Consider the following 17535-nt stretch of genomic DNA (forward strand, 5'->3'; position numbering starts at 1 on the left):
TGTCAGAGTGAGGCGTGTTGTGATGCCTTTGTCTCCCAGTACTTCGAGGTGTGGTCAAGGTATCTTGTCTGCTCACCCTTAACTCCCTCGGGTAGCTTGCTATGCTCGTTTACCAGGTACGTAAGTACTAATTGTGTGTCTTCGTTCTGTGGTGTGTTGATCCCATCAGATTCTGTCCTGTTGGATCTTTCTGCGGCAGAATGACAGTGCCGCTTCGCGGTCATCGGGGCTCTGGGTGCTTGATGGTGGGTGAACGTGCGAGCTCCTTGTGTGAGAAGGAATTGATCTTCATAAACAGTCATAAAGTAGAAGTACAATTCCAACGACAATACAAGGACATGAAGAAAGATAAGAGACGTAATGAGGGAGAAAAAAAAAACGCGCAACATGTCTTGCAATTTCCAAGCCAACAGAAACTCCAGCCCTGATCCGCACAGAATCGTATATATAGGTACATGTGTGACCCCTTGAAGAACATTATTGATAACCCCAACATCAAACAATGGTAACCACCTTGTGGTCGTCTGCTGCAGCGATGAGACCTGACTTGAATTTTTCAAACTTCTTCTTGGATTTACAATATAAGATAAGACCCAGTCTCTCATACATCCCGGGTTTATCGCTTGACAACCCTAGTCCCATGAAGTAAAATACAGTGATTAAGTTGTAAGTTACATATCCAATCAGGAGCAAATATACAACAGCGCCGTCCTTGATTTCGGATGTTGGGGGCTCATTGTCGTGTGTAGTTATGCCCGAGGGCTGGCGCATTCGACGAACAGATCTTTGCACGTCGCCATGTTCGTTTGTGGCTAGGAATTCCTCTAGCCAGGTGTCTTGACGTAATCTTTCTTTTCCAAGAAATTTGGTCTTGACCTTATACCTATAGTCAAAACCTCCCCTCGGGTCGTCGATTAAAGCCGCTTTGAAGATGTAACCACGGAGTTTGATCCAGCCACCTTTCACCCGACCCAGTGGATCTTTGCCATCGGCAATGGAGCAAGTATCTTCGACCACAGTGTGAGAGACCCATCTATCACGTACGCCGTAGTCCCCAGGCTCAAACATCGTTTCAACCCGCGAGGATATGGACGCCCAAGAGAAGGTAGGCGCTATGTAAAGCTCGGGAGCATATCTTGCGTCGAAAGCCCTCCATAAGAGACCCAAAGACAGTCGGTCTTCCCAAATGCCTGCGATATATGGAGACTGTATGACTTGCTGAAAGACTTGCGCGAGACCAGAAATTGCGGGTAGCTTGTCACGGGCATCGGTAAGCTCGCGGGCAGTATAGTCATTAACAATATGGCGCCAATAGTCATGTGCCAGCTGGGCAGATTCTAATCTGTACGTGGGCGAATCCATCGGGTCTTTGGCCAATAACCTGCAACTCAAGTCCGAACGACATTGGCAGGCCGATTTGTTTTGACAAACCCAGCGAAGCTCGTAAGCATGATATTTGAGCAATCTTCTCGAGAGGAATTGCTCCTGCAACGTCCACCCGCGAAGATTCCAGGGCAGCACAGGAACCCGGGGATGTTCATCGGCATGCCCAAGACCTTCGTGTATCCGTCGGGCGCCTAAAATGGTCGAGCAAGCTTCCTGATTGATCCATTCCTCGTGATATGGCTCCTTGTACCAAGCGTTTAACTCCCGATAATTGCGAGATAAAAACCCGTGAGTAACGTCGGAGGCAGTAGCAGCAGCAATAGTTAGATAGGCATCACGGTATACCGAGGCCATTTTTGACGATTCCACTTCCCAATCGCTTGGAGAATTTTGGATAATGCACAAAGCGTCTACCCATAGGTACTGTTGGCCTAGCGCTCGGGTGACGGCGATGGCATCTTGTAACGTCTGCGGCAGACTGGAGACCATAAGACCCAACTTCATGACCTCCAGGTTCTCGGACTTCAGCGTCAAACTCTGCCGTCCACCCCAGCAGTAGCTAAGGGCTATGTAGGTCGTGCTGTGCCCCACAGGAAGCGACTCCGTCTCGACCAGTCTCACTTGCTGAGCGCCTTCATGATGTACGTCTAACAGTCGAGTGGGTAGTCCTTGACCTGCTATCTTGCATTCTGGGTGGTTGGCGTCGCAGTCTCGAAGACAGGAACGAATAAACTCGTAGGCTTCAGATGTCTGAGGCGAGCCGCTCAGAACGGCGTCAAGGGGATTGGCGTCTTGAGCGATACCGTGCCAAGCTGGCGGATGGCCTGAATGCTTCGGTATTAGCACTTTCCTCTCGAATAAAAAATTTATACCCACCCCTTGGTGTGTACAGCTCAAGCTGAACATGAAAAACCCAGGACGTCAAATAATAGCGCCCTTTACGCCCGCTGAGCTTGAAATAACAGTGCAAGCCTTCCATCCAGTCGAAGTGCTTCAGAGCGTTGAGCAGAAAGATGCAATAACGGCACCCTAAGCTGGCTGAGAAGCCAATTCCGTCACAGCCGGCCTCCTTACCATGGGGAAGCCATAAATTCTTGCACCTCAGGCAGTACTTTGTCAGAGTATATATGCCTGGTGCAGCGGCATCCTTGAGGCGTTCCCGTAACATCTGTATATCGTAACGTAAATGATACATTTTGCAAGTCTAATAAGGACAATCGAAGACAAAAAGATAGAGATGAAGGGTCTGGGGATGGAGAAGACATCGTAAGGATGACTGACCGACTCTCAACTACTCAAGAGGCCCTCTCCACCTATTGTGCTTCAGGCTTCAGCTGACTCTGCACATCAACATGCTTCGCGCCCAATCAAGAGATCCGACGCCATTGCAGCCTCTGATATCAAAGCTAGGTCGCTGCTGACTGGTGATGAAAGCCGTGGCGCTGCAAGTGCTGCCAAGTCATCGAACTCGGTTACAGTCGTATTCGACGAAGAATGAAATATAACGCGGAGTAATATGAGGCGAAAGTTTCGACTGGTTGTGACGCTACGAGAAAGTGCCCGGGAAGGAGGGGGGAAAATACAAAGAAAAAGACAAGAAGAGAAGAAAACTGAATAGCGTCCCTCTATCTTCCGTTCGGTTCCGTCAAGATCCATCATAAATCGGAAGTCGCGAACAGCCTCATAGATTGAAAGTGAAAAGCATCAACCTGCACCTCCTTCCATTCCCCCCCCTTCCCCCCCCCCTCCCCCCCCCTCCATCACAACTAAAAATTGCAGACAGCAACACTACAGGAACGAATCATCATCAACGACAACGACAACAATAACAACCCCCTTTTGAAAAAAAAAAAAAAAAAAAAAAAAAAAAAACCTTGCGCGTAAGAGATTCCCAAACAAGAACGATGAAGAGCGAATAAGAAAAGAAGAAAAAAAAGTCAAAAGAAATGGTTATCAAATGCCCACAGCCAGAATCGAACTGACGACCTCATCATTACTAGTGATGCGCTCTACCACTGAGCCATGCGGGCTTTGTTGGGTTCTTGTTGTTTTGAGTTCCACAACATAGTGCTTAAGACCGCATCATTGCAATAGCAAAAGACGGTTTGGAACAACAACTCAACAAACCTTTCCGACAAACAACGGAGGAGCGGATGTTTAAGGTAGGTAGTGAAAGCTATCGAGCAGATAACAATAATCGTGCACTAGTAATGCTAATTAAGAACAGGCTCATAGGCTAAACATGGGATGAAGTGGATCCGGCTGGAAAAAAACAGAAATGATAAGATCGAACCATCATCACCATCAATCTACAGCGTTGCTTGGAAAGGAAAGAGTCGAACATTGAAAATAAAGAGGATTCCAATCGAACTTCCTGCCATCCATCGTAGGTACTATTCTAGAAATGGGCATAGTACCAAATACCACTCAGGATCCCAATACCAGGTAACGCTATCCTATCCTATCCTAATAAGAAAGACCAAGTTTGCCAAAGGAGATGCCGATAACTTTTCCCATGACGCCCAAGAATCCTAAATACTTTTTTCTTTCTTACACCCACAACAGCCATACCGGAAATCCTCCAAAACTAACAAGTCCAACTGTAATGGAAACCGCTCAGCCGATGCCCTAACCAATACTTCAAAGGAGCAGCCGCTCAAAACCTCCCATCAGTAATCTCATTCATGATATCCCTCATGATCGGCCTCCCCTTCATGATTGCGCGCTCACTGATTCCAATGCGCTTAGGGTTATGTTTCCCTCCACCAACAATACCCTTCTTCGGGCTCTTCAGGCTTTGGCTCCCGACATTTTCTTTCCCTTGACTTGGCGTCCCAAACTGCAGCTTGCTCTGCACCTTATATCCCTTCCCGGCAAGCTTCGCATTCGCCTTCTTAGATGGTGATAACGCCGAACCCTTCCTAGGCGAAACCGGCTTGAAGATGGGATTAGGTTTCCTAGGGCTGAGAGCATCAGCAGCCGTGGAAGCAGCATTCGCATCCGCAAACCTATGTCCCTCCAAAGCACCAGCACGGAGCTCATACACCCAGTTGCGATCTTCCATCATGCGCACGAAGCGGGCGAGCATTTCGCCTCCTTCTGGTTCTCCTTGCCCTTCTCCCTGATCATCACCGGTTTCTCCCAGCTCGGGACTAGCGATTGCTGAAGGAGACCCAGCCACCGAGGAAGACGCCCCTCGCAAAGTTTCACGGCTACCAACAACAAGCAGCTTTGTCTTCGCCCTTGTGAACGCCACGTTGATCCTCCTCCAATCTTTCAGTAGTTCGCCGATACTGCACCCCTCGTTACTTCTCACCAGGGACAACACCACGACACTCTTATCTCTTCCTTGGAAGCGATCGGCCGTGTGCATCTCGATTTCCTCAGCCGCCACTTTAACGCCCGCTCTTATTGCTCCTGCGCTACCGCCTAGGGTATTTTTCATATTGTGCTTAAGCAAAGCCAGTTGCGAGCGGTAATGCGTCATCACGCCAATCTCGGAAGCGGGCACGCCGACAGTGAGGAGCGAGTCGACTAGTTGGCAGACGATGCGGGACTCAAGCGGGTTAACGATGCGCTGACCGCGAGTGGATTTCTCTTCGCGTGAGTGGGGAAGGAGGGAGTCGGTGTTGATGAAGCGGACGCGCGCGGAGGGGTCGAGGAGATCACGGAGCCAGCAGGTAGTGAGGGTGGGATAGGGGCAGAAAGAGAGTTTATCTCCTTCTTTAAGCGGGTGTTGCTCGGAGTAGGCGAGGAAAGAATCGGCATCAAAGTGCTTGGTTGCTAGAGCGTCCATGTCGGGAATCTCGAGGGATGTAGTGCGCAACGCTTCGGTGCCGCATTTTAGCCGGCCATTGTAGATGAGCGTGTTGGAAAGGGTCATGATATCTTCGCACATGCGGTACTGGTGTTCGAGATTGACCACACTTTGGGGATGTTTCTCGGAGAGAAGCTTGAATAAGCTCACGTCGAGACCGCCGAGGCGAGCTTCCTCGTTTTGTACGAGAGGGGGGAGCTGGTTATGGTCACCGACTAGAACAAACTTGCGTGCCATGCGGATGGGACCAAGACAGATAGGAAGCGTGATCTGGGAAGCCTCGTCGACTATGCAGTAGTCGAAGATGCGCTCGGCGAAGACAGGGTGGTTGATACCCAAGCAAGTCGTCGCCACAATCGGGGTGTCGTTCCAGGCCTCGTGGATCTCCGAAAAAGAAGTCTTTGGCACGCCGGCGAGGGTGGCGAACGAAGGAACTTCAGGGTGAACCTTGACGGGAGGACCGAGACGAAGAATCGGAATCCCGTCATCCTTGAGCTTCAACAAGATGTTGTCCACGGCGGTGTGGGTGTAGGAAGTTAGCAAGACTGTTTTCTTCTGTGCCACCAAGGCACGGATGATGTGCGCAATGGTAGTCGTCTTGCCCGTACCAGGCATACCAAGCACAAGGGCATAGTCCTGAGCAGACATGACCTTCTCGACAGCCGCCTTTTGATCGACGTTCAGACCTTGACCCGACGCGGTAGAAGGGAGAATATACTGCGTTGGCACAGCCTTGAAGCGGGGGGCCTCAAGGTCGACAACCAATCTCCTGATCTGCCTAGATCCAAAGACTCCATCGGCCATGATCTGAACAAGATTGTTGCGTACTGTTGCCATGCCATTGCTGAACTCATCTTTGTCTAGACGGTAGCGGACCGGGCCGGCTTCACGGTCTTCCGGGGCGTTATCACCAGAGCCAGGAACCTGCATGATGCTGGCAAAGACCTGATTATCGGCCTCGTCGAAGCCAGGCTGTCGGACGCGCGCATTGTGCAGTCTTCTGTCCACGGCAACAGCGATGCGAGTCTTTCTGACTGAGGTGACATAGCCTAGCGCAAGTGCAAAGTGACCTTGTTCATCAGAAATGACAATGGGCTCACCCACAGTCAGTTGCGAGTCCAGAAACGAAAAGCCGGGGGCAGGCTTGTCCTTGATGAAGGTGTAGGCGAAACGGTTGGTCTTGCCCATCTGTTGGTGATTCTCGTATGCTGAGCCCTCTTCGATGATGACATTGGCGAAGCAACGTCCAACCTTCTCGCGCTCTGTACTGACCATAGTCCATAGCTCTCGGCGAAGCTTTTGGCTTTCCTTTTCCTCCTTGGTGAGAAGTTCTTCCCATTTCAAGAAGAACTCCTTGTGGGTAGGGCTGAGATGGTTGACTACTTCATCAAACTTCTCGTTCATTGCACTCGTCTCCCCATCTCCGTCATCAGCAAGTTTGTGATAGATGAAACAGGTCGTCTGAGCATAGCATCTGCCGCACGCATTCTTGCTCTTCTTCATAGGGGGCAGTTGGACACTCCGCTCACGAATGTAGCAAGCCAGCTGGTTGCGCTGCATGATCATGTGGCGGATCTCATGCCTAACGGCGGGAATGCGCAGTGTCTGTGATGTCTCCATGTAGTAAAGGATACCGTAGACAATCTCAATATCGTAGCGATCCGAGAGCAGCAAGTTGTAGAGTGCTGTTTGCGCCTGATGGTTGCTGTTGACATTTTTGCCGGTCTTGACCTCGAAGGGGACGGTCAAGGTCTTGGTCGTTGACGCCTTTGAGCTTGAGCCCCTTGCTGGGGGGTCGCGCATAGTGACCTGGACGGTGGCATCGATGTTGCCCTTGAGACCATACATGGGTGACCAGACATGTTCCTCGACATCCAGAAGCTTGCTGACACACATGGTAGCCTTGTCACCGTTCCGACCTTGGACGATAGCATCAGGCTTTGGCTGGGAAGTTACGAACAGCTGAGCCCAAGACCGGAGTTCAGGCATCTTGGATTGTACATGACTCTTTGCATCGTCCATGCCGACCTTGAGGATGTACAGGTCCTCAAGATGCTTCTCAAGAGTCTTGTTGATGACGTTTGTGAGGAATGCCGGATCCCATTTATTGGCTACCAAAGCTTCCTGGAAAATCTCGTGCAGAATAGTACCGTAGACAAGGGCGGGTGACAAGTCACTGGTTGCTTTGACTCTGTCCTGCAAGACCGCACGCCGCATGCAGCTGAATGAGTCGGCAACGACAGTGGATGAGATGAGCTGATCTGGGTGCAGGATCAGCATGTTCTGGTTGTTGTCGACGACACATTTCCCCTGGTCTTCGAACTGGCCGATAATGTGGACGTATGCGCTGACGCTCGCGGGAGTATCAAACCAGTCGCCTCGAAGATGGATCGTTCGCACAGAGTTGGTTCTATCAGCCTGTACGATGAGGATCTAAGAACGGACAATATCAGTAGAGGAGACATACACATACGGTTGAAGAGGAGACTCTACCTTCTCAGGGGATTCACGGCCACGGTCATCCGTGTAGGAGCTCTCGAGAACATTGGTTACCAGATACCTCTGTATGGCTCTAGGCTTTTGACTAGGCTAATATAGATGTCTTAGCATACGCACTTCCATCTCTTTCGGATCGACAAGCTCACTTTCATAAACATACATGTGAGGAAACATCTTGCGCATGGCTGGCACGTTGTGTCGCAGCCATTTCGACCGCGTCAAAGTCAAAATCATTACCGAAATCATCACCAAACTCGTCATCTTCATCGCCCGCAACCTGTTGAGGCAATTTTTTGGGTGACTGCGTCTTCCTAGGCGATAGTCTCTTCTTGGGGGACGGTCTCTTTCTAGGTGACAACCTCTGGGCAGGTTTCTGTGTTGCAGACTCAACTTGAGCCACCAGGTCTTCTACCCCATCAAAGATATCGTCATCGAGATCACCAAATTCGTCATTATCGACAAGGGTCTTTGACGATTCGCGTGGAGCTGGCGAGACAGCGTCACTTGCCATGAGAGTGCTACCGTCGCCTTGACCAAGGATACTAGCGTCCAGTTCGAGGAGAGTGCTCTCGTCAAAGTCAAAGTCGTCATCACCGTAGTCCGAAGATGCCTTTTCGGGTTGTTTTGAGGCGTCAGTTTCGGTACTTTGCCGCTCGGCCTTTTTCCGTGAGGGAGAGGAGTTTTGGTCAGGAACGGTTTGGGGTGTTGTCTTTCTCTTTGATGGTGACTTCTTCTTGGGAGAGGGTGACTTTTTCTGCTGTGCTGGAGCACTGTTTGGCTTTTTCGAGCTGTCGATCTCTCCATCAACGGATTGTAGTAGTTCTGACAACAGGCTCGACTTCTTCTTTCTGGGAGTATCCTGGGAAACGATCCTATCTTGTTCATCAGGACAAAGGGTACGGCGCCGCTTGGGCCAAGCGGAACCGCAACTGACGGACTTTCTCAGCGATCGATCGCTTGATTGCGGGCGAGGTGAGGACGATGCCATAAGCTGGGCAAAGAGGGGGTTCTTGTGGTTTGAGGGACTCGTCTCATTTCCATTAGAAGAGTAACGGCTCCACAAGTCCGAGGCAGGATCTGCATGGGGTGTCTTGGAAGCGCCGGCAAACCTCTTGAGGGCGACGTGGGGAGTGGTCAACTTGGCAGCCGGTGATGAGGCAGGCGAGGAGCTTTTCGCACGTCTCCTGCCATTCTTGGGGATCATTGGCGAAGCGGGTAGTTGTAAGGGCACTCCGGACCTCCAGTCGACCCTGTCACCGGGCGACTTTTCTCCATCTTCCTCTTCGGTGATGACTTCAGGTACACCAAACAGATCTTTCCATGAATGGCGATCTGCGGGAGTTTTGGCGTCGCTGGATGGCTCGTCGTTGGAGTCTGGTAATGGCCTCTTCCTGGGGATCGACTTGGTGGTGTTGATGTTTTCTTTCTGCAGTTCGTTGCTGGCGGCCTTTACGGGCTTTACAGACTTTGGTGGTGGTTTGGAAGATGTGTCGTCGGATCGGAAGGCCTGGAGCTTGTTCTTGGAAGATTCCGAGACGGGGGCTAGCGATTGTAGAGGTCCTTTGTTGGGGGGATTGCTTCTTGTCCTCTGCCATCCTCCGCGCTGTCATTGCCATGTTAGTAAAGACTTATCATCCAGGAAAGGCCATTTGTGACGGACCTTGGGAGGCTGGGCATAGGCGTCCGAGTAAGACTTTTTGAGAGGCATTGTATTGTGGAGGCGCCTTGGACCCAAATAAGGATAAAGTAAACAAAAACAAATTCAATGGCGACGGCGCTGGGAGCCAATGGGTGGATGTGCTGCTGAATGACCCAAAAAGTCCAAAAGACGAAGCAAAGTGGTGATGGTCAAGGCACAAATCAGAAAGCGAGGTTATGTGTATCGCAGACCCATGGCTTGAGAATCCGGAGTCTGGGACCTGGGCTGGGTGGTGGTCGAGGTGAAGTGGGAAGAAGAAGTTGAGTCCTTGAGACGCGTTTCCTGCTGCGCTGCATGCCCGGTTCTGCCAAACAGTCAATCAATCAACGCGAAACCTCCCCTCCAAAAGTACAATTAATTGTTAGCAAGGGGGTGCCTGGAGCTCTCAGCAGGTACCGCTGTGCCGATAAGATAAGCCCCACACTTTGGTACCCCTGTAGGCACATGGGCGGCGGTTGGACCGCTGACGTCTAGCGGATCAGCCGCCTGTGTTACAGCGTCGCATCAGCGGGAGCTCCATCGGTGGAACGTCCAACTTCACACGTCCATCACTTCCCTTCACTTCGGCGGCTTCCGAGTCCTCTCTTCACCTAACTCCCCTTCCTTCAACTTCCCTTGCCTACCTAGACGGAGCTTCACCGCCGAGGCCATCTACCTACCTCTACCGAGAACAAGGGGCGGATGTAAGTGGGCGCCAACGGACTTAACTTGACGACTTCGGACGTACCAACGATTCGCGAGACGAGACGTGGGCAGTCGATCCGATCTACGGAGTTACAGCGCTAGACGCACATCAGTAAAAGAAGAAGACGACGACGACGACGAGACTATGAACCGACTATAACCAACACACTTGTCGGGTCAACTCTATATACACAGTACTCAATACACAGGTAGCAACCATGGACAACTATCCGCGCGGCAGCTTGGACCACAACATTCCCTTCCTCCTCACCCTCGGCGTCTCCCCTCCCAACTCCAGCTCAGCCCACAACCCTGAACTGGGCAAGACTCTCAAGGACCAGGCCATCGAGGTCCGGTCCGATCTTCCTCCTCTCGATCTTCCTCCCGCGCAAGCTCTGTTACACTACATCCAAGAGCGGGATGCCTCGACCTTACCATGCATCGCATACGAGCACCAGCTTCGCTACCGGTTCCGGGTCAAGTCAGCAGAGAGGGTGAGTATCCTCTAGCCGTATGATATCTAAACTATACCTTAGCTCATCTCTAACCCATTTTATTCTCTTCAGTCCTTCCTGCTGCCTCCCCGCCGCGCCCGCTTGCCCGAAGGGATAGAAGCTCCTCCGGGTGCCATCCTCCATTCGCCATTCTCGCCTCTGACTCCGATATCCCCTCTGTACCCCGACGGCCTGATCGATGGGCAATGGACGCTGAAACACCAGGAACTGATTCCCAGTGTCGTGCTCTGCTTCTACAACCTCGTCTCCGACCCAAATCAGTCCACCCTAAGCGATAACCACATCAAGTCCGACGTGAACAAGTTGAGGAACCTGCTGATCCAATCAGGCCACAAGATCAAGCTCGCCATTGTATTTCTGTCCGACCCTTCTGGCGACCACACGGACTACCTCCAAGATCGCATTGAGATTATTCGCAGGGGCTGTGCGCTTGACCCCAAGTCGGTCTTCCTCATGCCCCCTAACGAGAACCACGAAGACCTTGCGCGCATGGCCGAGAATATGTTGATCACATTATACGGCGCTTCAATGGAGTATTACAAAGAACTGGGCAGGCATTCCCGAAAGAAGAGAGGAAGGGGAGTTGCTCCGCCGCCAACCGTGCCACCAACAACAGGTACTTCCCAAACGCTTTCGCTGGCAGGATGGAATGTTCGTTATGATTTCAAGTCAGCTGTACTGGCCGAATTTCGCCTGGAAATGGAGAACGCCCTGCGCTCTTACGAACAAGCATACGAGAACCTGCTAAGCTCAGAGGTTGTCGAACTAATACCAAGTTGGAGTCCTCGCTGGAACGAGGCGCGGCTTCTTGCTGACGTGATAGCCATCCGCTCCATTCGCTGCTTGTTATGGGGCGCTCAGAACAGCGCGGCCGTTCGCAGGTGGCAATTCCACCGCGAAAGGATGGCGGATCTTGTCGAGCGCCTTGGAAGAGGCACCAGCAACTATGGGTGGGAGGCCTGGCAAGCACGTTGGGCAATCGTCATGGCGAACTTGATGGAGAAGGCAGGCATCCCAGAGCTTGATCCTGCTGAGATGCGACTCTACCTCAACCCAGAAAAGAACATTATGGGGGAACGACTACAACCCTGGGAGTTCCTTCACCATACAGGTTATTGGTATCGTCTGGCTTCCAGGCACTTGTATGCCCGGAGAGCCCGGGCTCGTGCGATGCCTGAAGACGATAGGAGACCACCAGGCTCTTCTCCGGCCTCTCACCTTGCGAGCAGGGGCTTCATATATGACACCTTCATGTGTCCAGAACCCCACGAGGAGTTTCCGCTGGAGCACATGACCTATAAGGGTGTGGATCATAACGGCATGATCATCGACTGCCTATCACGAGCACTTAACGAGTTTTTGCAGAGGGACCAAGCACGGCTGGCTGCTGAGTTGTCTCTAGAGTTAGCCAGGGAACTGAGTCTCAGGCAGGAATGGGCCAAGGTTGTCGAGTTGCTGCGGCCTATCTGGCAAACCATGTCGTTCAGGAAGGAACGCTGGCCAACATTGGCCGAGGAAGTTAGCTGGGCTCTAAGGGCAGCCGCTTCAAAGACTGGTGATCTTGGTGATGTCGTTACCATTGACTGGGAATTGCTGGACCGAGGTAAGATGCCAAGAGTTCTGAGTGACTTCGTCTGCTGATGGTAGAATATAGGCTTCACGAAACGCAAAAACTGGCAATATGACATCACAAAGTCCCTACAACCAATAACGCCGGATCCCAAGCCGCTTGTCAATATCGCAGATGGCCAGATCATCCCGCCTATTTCAGCTACCTTTGTCTTCAGAGACGAGGAAGGGAAAGCAGGCCAGACCACCCGTGCCCAACTGTGCCTCCGTTCCAACGCCCATGTCGAATCCGCTCCCATACCATTCAGCAGGATCGAGGTCAAGTTCAATGGCAGCATCAACACTCTCGTACTAAGACATAAAATACAAGAAGAAGAAGGCAGCAAGCGACAAAAGCATGGTAACGTTGTTTTATGTCCGGTACCCCTTGAGGATATCACCCCTAGCGATAGAGAGCCGACGACAGAAGACTCGGCCGAGGAGGATGAGAGAGGAACTGAGTTACAAGGCACCACCGACCTGACTCTTTCACCTGGTTATACTCTCGTCTGCGTTATGGACATACCACTTCGCGAACAAGGCGAAGTAACCGCTCTTTCTCTCACCGCGACACTCGAGACTGAGTCCTTTGACCTCCACCAGTCTCTCAAACTCCGGGATATGCCCAACATGACCCACATTTGGTATCCCACACCCTCAACCAGGAAGCGCATCACCCGGCCAGTCAGTCCTCTGTCCCTCCGAATCCTTCCAAGGCCTCCCAAGATGGAGATCAAGAGCGAGATCAAGGAACAGTACTACACCAACGAGGCGATAACACTCGACTTTGACATCTACAACGCCGAAGACGTCGAGGCTCCTTCCAAGTTCGATGCGCTCTTATTCTGCGACGAGGACGAAGCGTCATTGACTGCTCCGTCTTTCACAGTGGAAGTCGTCTCAGAAGAACAACAAACAAAAGAAGAGGAGGAGGAGAACAAGAAGAAATCTTCCACAAGCAGCTCCTCCGGCCGCGAATCCAAGGTCTCCTCTTACTTCCTCGGCGACATCCAGCCAAGCACCACCACCACCGTCCGCTTACATTTCCCACCCATCGAGCGACCCAGCCGCTACGAGTTGACTCTCCGCGTAGTCTACCACCTGTCCACCAACCCCGGCACTACCATCATCCAAACCTCCGTCTTCCAACTCAACGTGCTCAACCCCTTCGAAGCCAACTATGAGCTCCTCCCGCGCGTCCACCCCGACCCCTGGCCTTCCTTTTTCGACGCCGAAAACATCCAACCTCTTTCCCTCCCGTCTCAAGTAGAAGAGGAGGACAACGACGCAGTAGTGCCCTACAAAGGCCTCCACCAATCCTGGTCTCTCCTCACCCGCTACGCCTCCTTCGCCTCTGAAGATCTCAAGGTCGTCGACGTAGACGTCAAAGTTCTACGCCAGCCACAGCCACAGTCACAGCCTAGCCAGACGAGCTCTCCTGAGCCAATGACCTGCCTAATCACCCGCCACCACCACGACGACTCAAACCTTCCCGTTGAAAAGGGTGGTGGCCACGTAATGAAACCACACACCATCGAAACCACCTCGTTCGATATCGTCGCGCAAAAATTCAGTCTCGACGATCGCGGCCCGGCACCACTTGACTTGGCCATGGTCATCCGATGGAAACGGCTCCCCACACCTTCCTCATCTCCAGAAACATCTCCATCTACAGAACAAGAAGATGCCGAAGAAGAAGAAGAAACAGTAATAAACACCACCACCCTCCCCTGCCCACGCTTCTCCCTCTTCGGCATCGAACCCCGCGTGCTCGCCCACGTCACCTACCTCGACACCTATAACCCAGACTCTTTTACTCCCCTGATCCTCTTAAGGGTAATCATCGAAAACGCCTCCAACCACTTCTTGACGTTTGGCGTATCGATGGATACCTCAAGTGAATTCGCCTTCTCGGGCCCCAAATTGTCGGCGGTGCCCGTGTTGCCTGTGAGTAGAAGGGAAGTGGAGTATAGGCTTTTGCCTACTAGCCTGGGACCTGGATCGGGCGAGACGGAAGAGAGGGAGGAAAAGAAGAAGAAAAAGGACAAGACGAGTGAACAGCAGGGATACTGGATCAAGCCAGGCTTGACTGTGAGAGATAAGTACTTCCAGAAGGTGTTGAGGGTGATTCCTGCGTCTGAGGGGGTGAGGGTGGATGCGAAGGAGGGAGGGTTCTTGGTTTGGGTACCTACTGGTGAGGGGCCTGATGATGGTGATGAGTAGATAATGTTGTGTTTTAAGGATCAATTCGTAAGGGAGAGAAAAGCAAGTCTTCAGCGATTAAGTTTAAGTATAAGCGAAAAAGCCTGTACAAGTAATAGACTTGACCATGATATCCGTCTTATTCAATGGGCTCATAGTTAACAACTCAACGAGTGACCTCACTGCTCTCCACACCGAGCTCACACGCCCCGTGTGAGGTATCTAGCTCTCGGGGTGGACTCGATGCGTCGAGCTCCCAGCGCTCATTGATACCTCCTCCACATGCCAATTCATCTGGCGGGGTGTACATCTCCGTTGCCAGGCCTTCTGTAGGAAGCTTTCTTTTGGGTTCGAGGGAAGGGGAATGCTTCAGTGCGTTACCATTACTCTGACCAGGTTTAAGCTCTTCGTCGGATGGTGAGGGCTTCGATCTCTTCTGCCAAAGCCAATAAGCCAACCCAGATAGTATACACAAAATAACGGCACCGCCCACCACTCCCCCCGCAATCGATCCGGCTTTGCCAACAGACGACTGCTGACCCGAGTCTGGGCCAGGGGCGGAGGTAGCAATGGAAGTCGGGGCCGAACCCGAGGTCGTCGCGGTAAACGAAACAGGGTTCTTCAGGAACATCCTCTTCACCTCATCAGACGACCACGATAGCGCAGACAGATTCTTATCTTGGTACCATTCCTCCACAAACTTGGGGGTCCTGTAGTCCTCTGCGTCGGCATCGTAGTTTCCATCCTTGCTCCAGACGAGATCAGTCAAATCGAAGATGCCGAGGCCCTGGGGAAAAGGATCTTCATCCCAGGTAGACCAGTTCTTACCGAGACCGCCTACTACCAGCATTTGGCGCTTTCCGACCACGACGCAATCCTGGTTGTTGCACGGCTCGACTGAGTGTGCATCAATTTTGAGCCAGACGAAGCCTAGGAGGCTTAGGATGTAGATGTCGTCATAGAATGCGTAACGCGCCCTGGGGGCCTCGTTCTCTCCGCCGTAGATGAAACTACGTGGAGTAGAATCGAGAATAAGTTAGTTTATGCTCGGAGGCTCAGAGGGACAGATATTCCGCATGTCAAGCTGGACATCAAACAGGCATGGGATGTTTTTGGTGTTCTCACTTACAGTTCATAGGTTCCAGCCGGGCTGGCAACACCCACCATACAAAAATCAAACCGATCCGTCGGCGCATATCCCACCGTATTCTGCCATCCCCACTGCCCAGTCTTGGGATCATAAAAAGTGATATTGTTGAAATCCCGAACATCTCCAGCGATAATTCCTCCCAAAACCAACATCAAGCCATTGGAGCCAAACTGAGGGACAAAATGCGCGCGACCACCAGTCAGCATGGGCATCGCCGCGCTGGTGTCGGTTCTTGAGAAGGTCCTGCTCTTCATGTCGTAAGAGACCATACCTGGAATCGGGGTGCGATGCCAGTACTTGGGATCCATGGTGGGGGAGGTATTGTTGGAGTCTGGGTCTATCGTGATCGCTGTCGTGCCGCCTATTACAAAGGCTACACCGCCGGCGGAAGAATCGTGGGTGGCTGTGAATGCTGCCATGTCGGTCAAGTTGAGCTTGTTTAGAACGTCTGGGTTTGAAGGCCGTTCCAACGTCCAGGTGCCGCCACCTGTGCCGTCGACCGTAAATTTCCAGATCCCGTCCTTCGTGATCTTGTCCCTGTTAATCATGTACGGCGCTCGTCCTCCAAAAATGTGGAAGGCGTCGCCACTGGGGTCATTCCAGATTGCCTGGTCGGAAAGCGCCACTGGTCCCTTTTTGGGAGTCACCTTGATCTCGACCGTCGATGCGGTCCATGATTGTGATATGTCGATGGAGAGAGTCGAGTTACAGGGATCGGTGGCGAAGTGGCCAGGTTGTATTTCGCCGTATATCAATTGGCTTATTTCACCTCCGTCGATATAAACATAGTTTCCCAGCACCGTTACTTGGCAATTAGTGCAGAAGTTAGCGAACATTATATACCACTGTATTTGTCAGGACGAATATGATGGGAATCGATCACCTACCTCGTGCATAGCTTCGACGAAGGAATCTGTTGGCAGGTGGGGCATCCAAATACTGCTGGTCTTGTCCGAAAACACTCGAGAAGAGAACGGAGGTGAGCAAGATCAGACTAAAGCCACGGGAAGACACTGAAGAGTAACCGCACATTGGATATAAGCGGGAGATCATTTCCATGGCTGTACGCAATGATGGAGAATGGTAGGTGAGTCTGAGTTCAGGTTGAGAAGATTGAATGATCAAAGATAGATTGAACATGAAGTGTTTGGGTTACGATAGGAAAGAAGAGAAAAAAAAGGGGGGTAATACAGAGTAGAAGACAAATGATCAATGGTGTCTTTAGGTCGTACCAACCTCCCAGGACCGAGTTTGAGACACTCGAAGTCTAGTCCCTCTTATGCAACCACCAGGGCGTACGAAACAGAACGAGGCTTTTGATAGGGGCATCCTGCGGATACTTAACTCGGATCTTCATTTTCAGGTTGCTCTCTGCCATTTGTGCTGGTACCACCGTAGCGGAAGTGCTTAATGTTGGTCGGTAAGTGGCTGAACATATTGCCCCATGAATGGAGGAGACCTTTTGGAGATATACGGGTACCCGATGACATGGTATGCACCGCAAGAGTGAGGTTTGGCGAGAGATATACCAGGTCCGTCCCGTTGTTGGAGGGTGGAGGCGGTGAAACTGAGATCCAGTGTAACAAGGGAGCTAAGATGTTCCTCGTCTTCGAATTATGGAAAATGCTTTTTTGCTTGACGAGTTAAAGGATCAGAGAAGACAAATTTCGTCGAAAGGAGGCATGTCACTTCAGGAGCGCAACCCGGTTGATGGCCCTTTCCTTGTAAGAAATCCACTGTGGGCTGTGCTCTTTCCAGATCCAAACATAGGTAATCTATGCTTGGGTAGTGACTTCTCTCCACGGTAATCATGTGGCAACCTTATATGAGTGGAAAGCGCGACATGACAAAGCGTGAGTGTTTCGGAAGGTGTTGGCAGGACGCAATAAGCTATAAAACACCACAAAGAGCGGTCATACGTATTTCGCAAGACACTGATTGATTATGAAAATGGAGAGCATAACTGACAATGATG

The 17535-nt window shown here is 51.6% G+C and overlaps 4 protein-coding genes across 4 annotated transcripts; 1 reads left to right on the plus strand and 3 right to left on the minus strand.

Annotated features, from left to right (window-relative positions):
- Nucleotides 1-495: 495 nt before the first annotated feature.
- Nucleotides 496-2581, minus strand: NEUTE1DRAFT_87084 (uncharacterized protein; the record flags this gene model as incomplete). Its single annotated transcript, XM_009855762.1, has 2 exons — nt 496-2210; nt 2263-2581. 2 exons carry the CDS (start codon nt 2579-2581, stop codon nt 496-498), a joined length of 2034 nt encoding a protein of 677 aa, XP_009854064.1.
- A 1432-nt stretch (nt 2582-4013) lies between these two features.
- On the minus strand, nt 4014-9410 carry NEUTE1DRAFT_131702 (uncharacterized protein; the record flags this gene model as incomplete). Its single annotated transcript, XM_009855763.1, has 5 exons — nt 4014-5191; nt 5855-7636; nt 7697-7792; nt 7863-9305; nt 9363-9410. 5 exons carry the CDS (start codon nt 9408-9410, stop codon nt 4043-4045), a joined length of 4518 nt encoding a protein of 1505 aa, XP_009854065.1.
- Nucleotides 9411-10303: 893 nt separating this feature from the next.
- Nucleotides 10304-14549, plus strand: NEUTE1DRAFT_87089 (uncharacterized protein; the record flags this gene model as incomplete). Its single annotated transcript, XM_009855764.1, has 5 exons — nt 10304-10579; nt 10652-12203; nt 12255-13102; nt 13142-13597; nt 13652-14549. The coding sequence occupies 5 exons, from the start codon at nt 10304-10306 to the stop codon at nt 14429-14431; spliced, it is 3912 nt and encodes a 1303-aa protein (XP_009854066.1).
- A 27-nt stretch (nt 14550-14576) lies between these two features.
- Nucleotides 14577-16347, minus strand: NEUTE1DRAFT_103541 (uncharacterized protein; the record flags this gene model as incomplete). Its single annotated transcript, XM_009855765.1, has 3 exons — nt 14577-15420; nt 15540-16213; nt 16330-16347. The coding sequence occupies 3 exons, from the start codon at nt 16345-16347 to the stop codon at nt 14577-14579; spliced, it is 1536 nt and encodes a 511-aa protein (XP_009854067.1).
- Between the last annotated feature and the right edge of the window lie 1188 nt (nt 16348-17535).

The sequence above is a fragment of the Neurospora tetrasperma genome, assembly GCF_000213175.1.
Source record: "Neurospora tetrasperma FGSC 2508 unplaced genomic scaffold NEUTE1scaffold_6, whole genome shotgun sequence".
Classification (NCBI taxonomy): Eukaryota; Fungi; Ascomycota; class Sordariomycetes; order Sordariales; family Sordariaceae; genus Neurospora; species Neurospora tetrasperma.